The 13,346-nt window shown below is 41.3% G+C and overlaps 1 protein-coding gene across 1 annotated transcript; it reads left to right on the top strand.

Annotated features, from left to right (window-relative positions):
• Positions 1–9,152: 9,152 nt before the first annotated feature.
• Positions 9,153–10,714, top strand: alkbh4 (alkB homolog 4, lysine demthylase). The gene is made up of 3 exons (XM_064979242.1): positions 9,153–9,279; positions 9,527–9,718; positions 9,913–10,714. Exons 1-3 carry the CDS (start codon positions 9,172–9,174, stop codon positions 10,429–10,431), a joined length of 819 nt encoding a protein of 272 aa, XP_064835314.1. The 5' UTR covers positions 9,153–9,171; the 3' UTR covers positions 10,432–10,714.
• Positions 10,715–13,346: the final 2,632 nt, after the last annotated feature.

The following is a 13,346-nucleotide window of genomic DNA, read 5'->3' as shown; positions in this document are numbered from 1 at the left end:
TCCTGCAGTTGTTATCAACTGGCAACTTGCACATGACCAGTACTCGCCTACCAGTCGAGGCAGTGTGTTCAAATAGACAGTACCCTCATGTGGTGCACTCCTGCACTACTGGAGCATGCAGTGGATCCACTTAAGTGCTGAGGACGACATGACCTGCCAGAAGACCATTTCAAATCCACAGTATAACCTGGTGGACATAGAGAGGGAAAATTACCCTCAGCCTATCTCCAATTTGGGCACAAGGGGCAATAGCCCCAAATGGGATATGATGTTCACTAACATACAAGCCCTAAGAGGAACGAGCACCACATCTCCATCCAGTGAAAAACCATGTCAGAGACAGCAAACAGCATTGGGACAAGGGGTTTGCAATGTATGAGCTACCGCTGTGACAAACCCAATGAAGAGAAACTTCCACTATAGGATCAACCTCCCCACATATAAATTGAAGCAATACAGTATCGGGGAAAACATAAAGAGCAATAATACAAATACAGTTGAAGTCGGAAGTTTACATACACCTCAGCCAAATACATTTCAACTCTATTTTTCACAATTCCTGACATTTAATACAAGTAACAATTCCCTGTCTCAGGTCAGTTAGGATCACCACTTTACTTTAAGAATGTGAAATGTCAGAATAATAGTAGAGAGAATTATTTATTTCAGCTTTTATTTCTTTCATCACATTCCCAGTGGGTCAGAAGTTTACATACACTCAATTAGTATTTGGTAGCTTTGCCTTTAAATTGTTTAACTTGGATCAAACTTATTGTGGGAAGTTTTAAGTTTTCATAACAATCTGTATTTTTGGACACCGATCTTGGCCGATTACATTGCACTCCACGAGGAGACTGCGTGGCAGGCTGACTACCTGTTATGAGAGTGCAGCAAGGAGCCAAGGTAAGGTGCTTGCTAGCATTAAACGTATCTTATAAAAAACAATACATCTTAACATAATCACTAGTTAACTACACATGGTTGATGATATTACTAGTTTATCTAGGTTGTCCTGCGTTGCATACAATCGATGCGGTGCCTGTTAATTTATCATTGAATCGCAGCTTACTTCGCCAAACGGGTGATTTAACAAGCGCATTCGCGAAAGAAACACTGTCGTTGCAACAATGTGTACCTAACCATAAACATCAACACCTTTCTTCAAATCAATACACAAGTATATATTTTTAAACCTGCATATTTAGTTAATATTGTCTGCTAACATGAATTTCTTCTAACTAGGGAAATTGTGTCACATCTCTTGCGTTCTGTGCAACAGAGTCAGGGTATATGCAGCAGTTTGGGCCGCCTGGCTCGTTGCGAACTGTGTGAAGACTATTTCTTCCTAAAGACAGCCAACTTCTCCAAACGGGGGATGATTTCACAAAAGCGCATTTGCAAAAAAAGCACAATCTTTGAACGAATGTACCTAACCATAAACATCAATGCCTTTCTTAAAATCAATACACAGAAGTATATATTTTTAAACCTGCATATTAAGCTAAAATAAATTCATGTTAGCAGGCAATATTAAACGAGGGAAATTATGTAATTTCTCATTGCATGCAGAGTCAGGATATATATTCAACAGTTTGGGCCGCCTGGCTCGTTGCGAACTAATTTGACAGAATTTTACGTAATTATGACATAACATTGAAGGTTGTGCAATGGAACAGCAATATTTAGACTTATGGATGCCACCCATTAGATAAAATATGGAACGGTTCTGTATTTCACTGAAAGAATACACATTTTGTTTTCGAAATGATAGTTTCCAGATTTGACCATATTAATGACCTACGGCTTGTATTTATGTGTGTTATTATATTATAATTAAGTCTATTATTTGATAGAGCAGTCTGACCGAGTGGTGGTAGGCAACAGCAGGTTCGCAAGCATTCATTCAAACAGTACTTTACTGCGTTTGCCAGCCGCTCTTCAAGCATTACGCTGTTTATGACTTCAAGCCTATCAACTCCCGAGATTAGGCTGGCAATACTAAAGTACCTACCTATTAGAACATCCAATAGTCAAAGGTATATGAAATACAAATGGTATATAGAGAAATAGTCCTATAATAACTACAACCTAAAACTTCTTACCTGGGAATATTGAAGACTCGTGTTAAAAGGAACCACCAGCTTTCATATGTTCTCATGTTCTGAGCAAGGAACTTAAATGTTAGCTTTTTTACATGGTCACATATTGCACTTTGACTTTCTTCTCCAACACGTTGTTTTTGCATTACTTAAACCAAATTGAACATGTTTCATTTATTTGAGACTAAATTGATTTAATTGATGTATTATATTCAGTTAAAATAAGTGTTCATTGTTGATTCAGTATTGTTGTAATTATATATATATATATATATATATATTGTCCGATTAATCGGTATCGGGCTTTTTTGGTCCTCCAATAATCGGTATGGCGTTGAAGTCATAATCGGTTGACCTCTAATGGAAACCATATGTTTGAAGTGTTTAATGCCGTTCCATGTATTCTGTTCGAGCCATTACCATGAGCCTGTCCTCACCATTTAAGGTGCCACCAGTGACACACAAATAACGTAAAAGCCTACCAGGCTACATTCTAAAACACCAACTCACCTTGCACAGTGCTCAAACATCTTATCCAACCTTTTCCAATAGTCTCTGCACAGCGTCAGGTAGGGCAGGCTATGCACCATAAGCTTGACCTGAAACAACCTGAGTAAAGAAAGCATATGTACGGATTTTTATCAAAGCAGTTTATCTAGTAAACTAATACTTGCATGTTACATCATACGTCAGTTTGGCTGCGCACATAATACGTCTCAACTACCAAGAAAGGCTCATGGAACCCGATTTGTAGTTGGTTGAAGCACCTAACATATTTGAATAACAACGAAACAATGGCGTGCATAGGTCTACTGAGTAATGGTCGTATCGTAGACCGTTGAAGGTTGTGATAGTGAACACTAGATATGTTGATAGCCCTGGACATGCATATGAAATAAACCACTACTTGTCAATCCAATTGGACACTTCAGGCACAAGCCAGTAAAGCAATTAGGCAAAATAGTTTCTAGTTATAATTTAATCCCAGTGCAGTTCCTCATTTACAAATCTTAAACCCCGAGTGAGCACTATATTCGGCGTATATAAACCGATAAACACATTTGATAATTCTTTCGTTCCTACGATTTCACTTAAGAATCAGATCTTGAAAAATCCCTTTATTTTGAAATCCTTTCATAAAAAAACACTACAGGAAATTGGTCCCACCAGCTATTTCGCCCCTCTCTCCAAGTACCCCTGAATACTGCGTGCAATTCGGGGCCGGGCACAATGTGGGCGGAGTCAAACGTTTGACCCCGCCCACCCTTTGTCCATTTGAGGTTTGACAGTCACACACTGAATACAACAAACACGTATGCGCAAGGCACACGTTGAATACACACGCATTTTTGAAGATCGTAAGAAATATTATATAAAGTGGTACCTGCAGATGTGTTGTGACACTTTTAGCTTCATGCTATATTGGAGATAAGCTACTAATATTGTCGCAGTGAGCAGACTTGTGTCCTGTAAAAATTGTGTTGATAAGTGTTTAATTATATTATTTAATTGAGCATATATACACACAGTTACTACCCATCCTGATTAATAATGCTATTTACTTTCCTAATGAGAATGGAGACAGACTATTCCATATAGACATACTGACAAGCTGAATGTGCTTTGTACATTAAGTTATACCAGCGCCAGCAAAGAGATCAAAGACTCGGGTGACTACTACATCATCTTTACTAAAAAACATAACACATTTAACAATTGACAAAGCTGACAAAAACAAGGTTTGACCACTCAAACATGGCTTCATTCCTGCTCCTCAAAAGAGGCAAAGACAGTTATTTTCTTGTCATCAACTACCTCCACGTCTCCTAATCTCTCTGTAACATGAATGGTTCCATGTGGAGAATATTGTCTTCTTTATCCAGGCCATCATACAACCGTAGTTCTTTAAGGGTTGTAATGCGGTCTTCCCCGTCCCTCCCAACTACACTGGGGAAGGAAACAGTGCCTTTAAAATGTTTGGAGTTTGCACCACCTTGTTGCCTCTAGGGTGTCCCTTAGAAAAACATCTGCTTTCTTGAAGAAAACATATTAAGAGTAGTGCCTCATTGGGTGATGAAGTCAAATTACACCCCACTTTCACAATAACATTATGCAAATGAAAGCCACTATTACTAAAGGGGTTTTCAGTGATATTTATAACTACTCAACCAGTCATCACAACTATTATATCTTCAAATCAAATCAAAGTTTATTTGTCATGTGCGCCAAATACAACAGGTGAAATGCTTACTTACAGGCTCTAACCAATAGAAAAAAAAGTGTGTGTGTGTGTGTGTGTGTGTAGGTAAGTAAAGAAATAAAACAACAGTAAAAAGACATTTGAAAATAAAAGTAGCAAGGCTATATACAGACACCGGTTAGTCAGACTTATTGAGGTAGTATGTACATGTGGATATGGTTAAAGTGACTATGCATATATGATGAACAGAGAGTAGCAGTAGCGTAAAAAGAGGGGTTGGCGGGTGGTGGGACACAATGCAGATAGCCCGGTTAGCCAATGTGCGGGCCAATTGAGCTAGTATGTACATGAATGTATAGTTAAAGTGACTATGCATATAAGATAAACAGAGAGTAGCAGCAGCGTAAAATAGGGGTTGGGGGGAGGCACACAATGCAAATAGTCCAGGTAACCATTTGGTTACCTATTCAGGAGTCTTATGGCTTGGGGGTAAAAACTGTTGAGAAGCCTTTGTGTCCTAGACTTGGCACTGCGGTACCGATTGCCATGTGGTAGTAGAGAGAACAGTCTATGACTGGGGTGGCTGGGGTCTTTGACAAATTTCAGGGCCTTCCTCTGACACCGCCTGGTGTAGAGGTCCTGGATGGCAGGCAGCTTTGCCTCAGTGATGTACTGGGCCGTACGCACTACCCTCTGAAGTGCATTGCGGTCAGAGGCCGAGAAATTGCCATACCAGGCAGTGATGCAACCGGTCAGGATGCTCTCGACATTGCAGCTGTAGAACCTTTTGAGGATCTCAGGACCCATGCCAAATGTTTTTAGATTCCTGAGGGGGAATAGGCTTTGTCGTGCCCTCTTTACGACTGTCTTGGTGTGTTTGGACCATTCTAGTTTGTTGTTGATGTGGACACCAAGGAATTTGAAGCTCTCAAACTGCTCCACTACAGCCCCGTCGATGAGAATGGGGACGTGCTCGGTGCTCCTTTTCCTGTAGTCCACAATCATCTCCTTAGTCTTGGTTACGTTGAGGGATAGGTTGTTATTCTGGCACCACCCGGCCAGGTCTCTGACCTCCTCCCTGTAGGCTGTCTCATCATTGTCGGTGATCAGACACTGTTGTGTCGTCAGCAAACTTAATGACGGTTTTGGAGTCGTGCCTGGCCATGCAGTCGTGGATGAACAGGGAGTGCAGGAGGGGACTGAGCACACACCCCTGGGGAGCTCCAGTGTTGAGGATCAGCGTGGCAGATGTGTTGCTACCTACCCTCACCACCTGGGGGCGGCTTGTCAGGAAGTCCAGGATCCAGTTGCAGAGGGAGGTGTTTAGTCCCAGGTTCCTTAGCTTAGTGATGAGCTTTGAGGGTACTATGGTGTTGAACCCTGAGCTGTAGTCAATGAATAGCATTCTCACATAGGTGTTCCTTTCGTCCAGGTGGGAAAGGGCAGTGTGGAGTGCAATAGAGATTGCATCATCTGTGGATCTGTTGGTGCGGTATGCAAATTGGAGTGGGTCTAGGGTTTCTGGGATAATGGTGTTGATGTGAGCCATTACCAGCCTTTCAAAGCACTTCATGGCTACGGACGTGAGTGCCACGGGTCGGTAGTTATTTAGGTAGGTTGCCTTTGTGTTCTTGGGCACAGGGACTATGGTGGTCGCTTGAAGCATGTTGGTATTACAGACTCAATCAGGGACATGTTGAAAATGTCAGTGAAGACACCTGCCAGTTGGTCAGCACATGCTCGGAGCACACATCCTGGTAATCTATCTGGCCCCGCAGCCTTGTGAATGTTTGACCTGTTTAAAGGTCTTACTCACATCGGCTACGTAGAGCGTGATCACACAGTCGTCCGGAACAGCTGATGCTCTCATGCATGCCTCAGTGTTGCTTGCCTCAAAGCGAGCATAGAAGTGATTTAGCGCATCTGGTAGGCTCGTGTCACTGGGCAGCTCGCGGCTGTGCTTCCCTTTGTAGTCTGTAATAGTTTGCAAGCCCTGCCACATCCGATGAGTGTCGGAGCCGGTGTTGTATTTTTTATTAGTGTTGCACCATTGTTTTTATGTAATGTAACCATATACTATTTCAGTAGCACATGTCTTAAAGTGATGGACTGTGCCATCCCCATGGCCTCCACAATGGATTAGTCCACTCAGACAATTGCAAATCCTTTTACTGCAAGAAATGCTTAATTCTGCAGTAATTCATATAAAGGCTTTGTGTGAGTTTATAGACCTACATTCAGTGTTCAGATTTCAGTTTCCATTTAACCCATCTGAACAGTAGGCTACAGTGATTATTTGAAGTACCCTCTTGTGACTGCCAAATTTGTATAGCCCTCATCACACGACATGCTTCTACACCTGCATTGCTTGCTGTTTGTGGTTTTAGGCTGGGTTTCTGTACAGCACTTTGTGACATCAGCTGATGTAAGAAGGGCTTAATAAATACATTTGATTTGACAACATAGATGGCATTGCTATCATAGTATTTTACCACTTCACCAAATTTCCCAAAATTTACTTTTCTGGCCCTCCCTTCTCTTTATTTTAAACTCTCCATTTCTTAGCTTTTCTCTTATGACATTGTCCTTTTTGCCTCCATGCATGGAAATATCTGTATTTCATTTTCAATAAATCTGATACAAATTCGCCAAATATTTTTTAACTGTCATTATGGGATATTGTGTAGATGGGTCAGAAAAAATATACATTTAATCAATTTCGAATTCAGGCTGTAACACAAAATGTGGAATCATGGTGTATGCATACTTTCTGAACGCACTGTACAGGACACGCATTAAAGAATGAACATTTTAACAAGTATCAACTGATACTGACTCAGTGTAGTCAGAGGTACACTCTGCCAACACTCATCGCCATTCAACTCCATTGAGTATCGTGGAGTTGAGAATTCTCAGCTACTAGCTAGGTAACTACTGTGATTGTGTACCTGCCATTGCCACTGAATATGAATCTGTAAGTCAAATACTCTTACTTAGAATGTTTTTGTTTCTAGAATCACAATCATCAAGGACACAAAAGTCCCTAATGCCTGCCTCTTCACGTTGAACAAAGAGGATCACACACTTGGCAATATCATCAGACTGTAACGTCCGTCGTTAAATGAAGACCAAGGTGCAGTGTGGTCGGCGTACATTTTCTTTTAATTATAAATGTTCCACCTAAAAACAATAAACAACTCAACGAACGTAAAGCTAGGAGTGCAAACACATGCAACAACCAAAGACAAGATCCCACAACTGAAGGTGGGAAAAGGGCTGCCTCTGATTGGGAACCATACTCGGCCAACAAAGAAATATAAACATAGATTTCCCACCATAGTCACACCCTGACCTACCAAATAGAGAATTTAAAGGATCTCTAAGGTCAGGGCGTGACACAGACAGTGAGTTCAACTATTTAATTTAATTTAGATTTTTAGTGCATTAAAATATCATTGTAAAACTCTTCATAACTTAATTTTCTTTTTTTTGCAGACAACCTCTGAAGGACCCCCAAGTGCTCTTTGCTGGCTATAAGGTCCCTCATCCTCTGGAGCACAAGATTGTGATCCGTGTTCAGACTACAGTCCTCAGGAGGCTTTCACTAATGCCATCACTGACCTCATCAGTGAGCTGTCCTTGTTGGAGGAGAGATTTAGGGTGAGGACATGAGATATCGTCAACATATTTCATAATATCTCTCAATATTGGATTGACAAGGGTTTGTCTGTGTATTTCGTGGAACAGTTCTAGTGTAGCTGACTGTCAATATTTAATAACATTATATTTATCGTTCTCTATACTAGAATGGGTTGTGGAAAATGATCATTTTTGACAAAAATGTATGTAAGCACCATCTACGTCCCATCAATCTTCACTTGCAATAACTAGCAATATACCTGAAACACTCATCTTCAATGCTATTTTTTTAACCAAGAGATATAATTAATATAAAAACAAAAGTTAAATGACTATATGACAATAGACACAGATAAATTAGCTGAATGTGTAACAAATAAATTCATGATATCTCTTTAAACTTTGCTTCAGGTTTCAGGTTGTTTTAGGATAAGGACAAGCAAGAAGGAATTGAATGAGGATTGGTGCATAATGTTGGGAAAGAGGATGTCACTTTGAAGAGTTCTCAATATCATGAACTGTTCCACTTTTCATTTGACTAGGATTCTTTAAAATGACTGTATTTTAGACAAGGTACAGCATGGTCCCTTTATCTAAGTACTGAATGGAGTTTTCATTCTAGACCATGATAACATATATGCAGGAATGGATGTAATTGTATCGGTCAAATAATTGTATTTTTCTAACACAGAAACATTATAAGGAAACGTGTGATTTAAAACTGAAATTCTGAGCTCATACGGTGGTTTGGTATATTCAAAACAGAAGCACATGTTGTTAAACTCATTCGAATCCAATTCTGTACTGTAGTTCTAACCAGCTGAAAGTTGGCAAGCATGGTTTAAAACTTTATTTAATGGAAATATTTTGCATCATATTCATTGCTGTTAAATGTTTTAGTTTTGCAATACCCAACATGCTCCATATTTGGCCCTAAATTGTCTGAGAATAATGGTTTGTTATGTACTGTAAGGTTTGTTTTTGTTTTTAAATAAATAATTATTGTAATATTTCTTCATACCTTTTACATTCTTACAAAGCCTCTATTGCAAGCATCAGTGACTACAACACGAGACACTAATGTGAAAAGAGTAAATAAACATTTGATTTATTCTACTGTTGGGTTTGAATGATTCTACTGTATTTGATGCATTTTGCCTTGTTCAATGCGGAACTTAATTCATTTGATATGTTTTTGCTACGTCCTGTTATGGTGGGACACGTAATTTACTAATGGCGACGGAAATTCACCATGCCAATTGTGGTTGTAAGGGGATTCGAACTTGTTTATTGTGTGAGAGCGTGAATGGAAATGGACTATTATCGGAGAATGGTCAACCGGTAAGTCTGTGTTCACTGAAAAATAGATCATGTAAATAAGATCCTATTCGGTTGCTAGACACAGCGCTCTGAAGCAAACGCCGTTAGCCAGCCCCCCTGTCTGAGCACTGTCAACAAATACATCATATTATAGCTAAACTACAGTAATATTACGTATTACTGTTTAGCTGTATGATGTGTCTGGAAAGCACTTATTACAGTACTGACTTCATGAGATCCCTTAAACAGATTTGTTGACTTTCTTTAGATACGACACGATTTTATGTACGACCCATTGCTGAGACGAGCTGTGCGCAATTATGGTGGGCAGCAGCTGTCTTTTCCCTTCCCTGGAATCTTTTTGTGGAATAACTTCATATCAGAAGAGGAGGAGAATGAGTTGATAACCGATATGGACCTCAACGTCTGGAGAGAGTCACAGTCTGGTCGACGGAAACAGGTTTGTTGTCATCTTCTAACGTTTGCTGCAAGATGACGCAATTTTGGCAAGTGAATAGGGGCTGGCAGCATGAGTTGCAGAATCACCTCTGACAATGGCCAGTGGTTCATTCTTCTATCATGGGAGGTACCCATGATAGCAACCATTCACTCCTCACGAGAAAGAATAACCCACTTTTTTAAATGTCTTTACAGGACTTTGGGCCTAAAGTGAACTTCAAAAAACACAAAGTGCGTCTTGGTGGCTTCTGCGGCCTGCCTCCAATCAGCCGTAAACTGGTGCTACGGATGTCCCAGGAGCCGGTCCTAGCCGGGTTTCAACCAGTGGAGCAGTGCAACCTGGATTACCACCCCCAGCGTGGGTCTGCTATTGATCCCCACCTGGATGACAGCTGGCTGTGGGGGGAGCGTCTGGTCACTGTCAACCTGCTCTCAGACACCACTCTCACAATGTCCCTGGAGGAGGGCCTGACAGAACTAGGACCGGGGGGGGTCCGAGTGTCTGTGCACCTTCCCTGCAGATCCCTTGTGGTGGTATACAGCGAAGCACGTCACAGATGGAAACATGCCATCCATAGACATGACATCCATGAGCGCAGGGTGTGCAGTACCTACAGGGAGCTGTCTGCTGAGTTCATGTCTGGGGGAGAGCAGCAAAACATGGGCTCCCAACTGCTGGACATAGCTCTGAGCTTTGAGGGTACACCGATATAGAAAGACTGCAATCATCACTGTTTCATTTTTTTCCAATCCTATGTCCTGCACCACGCACATTACAATGTGACTCGTTGTTGACTGAAAGCAGCCTCTATGCACACTATTTTGACATGCTTTGGCTAAGCATTGCACGAATACAGTTGGATTGTTTGATTAATTTAACTGTAAATTCACAGTTCTTATAACTATGTTATAACACGGTGACACATTGTACTGCATTTCTTGCTAGGAGTGTGTATTTGAGTGTATTTTGTAAAATAAATCAGACCATTGAAATCTATGTATTGTAGTGATTGGCTATTGCATTAGTGGATACTAACACTGCTCTTAGCACAGGTCTGCCAGTTTTGACTATCAGAAGTGACTTTTCATAATAGGTTAGAAAAAGAGTTAGCCATAATTGTCCCTGACGTAACTCGAACATATCTAGCTATAACCAGGCCTGCCCTGAGAACAGTCTTCGTTTCCGCTAATGCGATTCTGCGCGCATGTTATTAATGTGTGGTTCTCAGTTAGTTTGGGAATGTTATAAAGTGGGCATGCACCCAGTGTTGGGTAGTTAATAGACGACTCACGGCTTATGACATGGACAACGTAATATTCCGTTTCTGCCAGAGCTAGAGTATCCTATTCACTAGACTTAACTAATATTGCAAGTTACTGCATTGTATGTGTGTATGTGTTGGCTGTCAAAGGAGGACATTAAATTGACCATCTAGCTATCTTTCCAGCCCTTTCACTAGCCCTTGATCATGACTCTCAGTTCCATTACATTACATATAAGTCATTGGACGAAGGCGTCTTCTCCATGGGTGAGTTTTGTTAAGAACCCCTACTTTCAATTTTTACATTAACGCGCATCGCTTGCGGTACAGTTTTGGAAGCAAATTGACCTTCTTTCATATCAGTGAGAAAAAAAGGTTCCATTTATACACCACTTGATAAGGTTAGGGTTACCACAAGGTCATTTCTTCGTATTACAGCTCTTGTTTATGGAAACAGACGGAAGATCAGAGGCGACCACCTGTGCTATTTAGCTATTTAGCATGTGCCGAACACCTGTGTGTGTAAGCGTAACTCGGGAAGTGTAGCAGAAGTGTAGTTCCATCGGATGGAGGCATCCATAGCTGTGTGGATCTGTGAAAAACTGCTACAGTAAGTATATTTTTTTATTTGAACAATTCTTCATAACGAATGAAAAATGAGGGACATATCTTTTGAAAGCCGTATCGCAAGCAATCATTGATGCTTCTAAATGTTAAAACACAGTATCGGGATTGTAGTTCACATGAGCCAGCCGTGGGCAAAGCTAATGGCTGAAAGCTGTGGTTAGAAGGCTTCTTCGATGAGGTTTAACGGAGGTTGGCATCCTTTAAATGTTGCCTTACCGCTACCTAGTAGACTGGAGTACAACTCACTTATACTTGGCTTGAAACATTCTTTTAACAAATACCATACCATCTAACACTACACTCACCCTACTCCACTATTTAAATCTATTTAGTCCTACCTCAGGCCAACAACCTGAAATGATGGGACACCACCACTTAACACACCCTGTCACTCTTCTGATGTCTAGTCTCGCACACCCACTCTCTGCAGCAGCCACCACAACCTACATTGTCTATGACTTACGTTCCATCCCTTTAGTACAGTTGATAACCATTGCTATAAATGCTAAAAATCCAATCTTACTGAAACATATATCACTTGTTGGCCTATCCCTATTGCTGTTTTGGTTAGTGATAATTGTCTTACTTCACTGTAGAGCCTCCAGCCCTGCTCAGGACCTGCAGCCCCCAGCACTACTCCCATTCCCCAGGCGCTCTCATTTGTTGACTTCTGTAACCATAAAATCCTTGGTTTCATGCATTCACTACTTTAGCACACTCGGCCAACCGGAATGTCCTAGCCGTGCCTGAATCCTGGCTTAGGAAGGCCACCAAAAAATGTCCATCCCTAACTATTACATTTTCTGACAAGATAGAACTGCCAAAGGGGGCGTAGTTGCAATCTACTGCAAAGAGTGCCTGCAGAGTTCTGTCATACTATCCAGGTTTGTGCCCAAACAATTCGAGCTTCTACTTTTAAAAATTCACCTTTCCAGAAACAAGTCTCTCACCGTTGCCGCTAGTTATAGACCCCATTCAGCCCCCAGCTGTGCCTCGGACACCATGTGTGAATTAATTGCCCCACATCTATCTTCAGAATTTGTACTGTTAGTTGACCTAAACTGGAACATGCTTAACACCCCGGCCGTCCTACAATCTAAGCTCTCAATCTCACAGAAATGATCAAGGAACCAAACAGGTACAACCCTAAATACGTAACCATGGGTACCCTCTTAGATATCATCCTGACCAACTTGCCCTGTAAATATACCTCTGCTGTCTTCAACCAGGATCTCAGCGATCACTGCCTCAGTGCCTGCGTGCGTAATGGGTCCGTGGTCAAACGACCACCCCTCAACACTGTCAAACGCTCCCTAAAACACTTCAGCGAGCAGGCCTTTCTAATCGACCTGGTCTGGGTATCCTGGAAGGATATTGACCTCATCCCGTCAGTAGAGGATGCCTGGTTGCTCTTTAAAAGTGCTTTCCTCACCATCTTAAGTAAGCATGCCCCATTCAGAAAATATAGAACTAAGAATAGATATAGATGGTTAACCCCAGACTGCCATTGACCAGCACAAAAACATCCTGTGGCGTACTGCATTAGCATCGAATAGCCCCCGCGATATGCAACTTTTCAGGGAAGTCAGGAACCAATATACTCAGTCAGTTAGGAAAGCTAAGGCTGGCTTTTTCAAACAGAAATGTGCATTCTGTAGCACTAATTCCAAAACCTTTTGGGACACGGTAAAGTCCATGGAGAATAAGAGCACCTCCTCCCAGCTGCACTGAGGATAGGAA

The sequence above is a fragment of the Oncorhynchus masou genome, chromosome 12 (assembly GCF_036934945.1).
Source record: "Oncorhynchus masou masou isolate Uvic2021 chromosome 12, UVic_Omas_1.1, whole genome shotgun sequence".
Lineage (NCBI taxonomy): Eukaryota > Metazoa > Chordata > Actinopteri > Salmoniformes > Salmonidae > Oncorhynchus > Oncorhynchus masou.
Note: the sequence above shows the minus strand (reverse complement) of the source record. Positions and strands in the feature narration are given on the sequence as shown.

Coding starts and splice junctions, on each gene's coding strand:
- alkbh4 (XM_064979242.1), top strand. CDS start 9,172: ATGGCGACGGAAATTCACCATGCCAATTGTGGTTGTAAGGGGATTCGA. Junction 9,280..9,526: donor TATCGGAGAATGGTCAACCG/GTAAGTCTGTGT, acceptor GACTTTCTTTAG/ATACGACACGATTTTATGTA. Junction 9,719..9,912: donor AGTCTGGTCGACGGAAACAG/GTTTGTTGTCAT, acceptor ATGTCTTTACAG/GACTTTGGGCCTAAAGTGAA.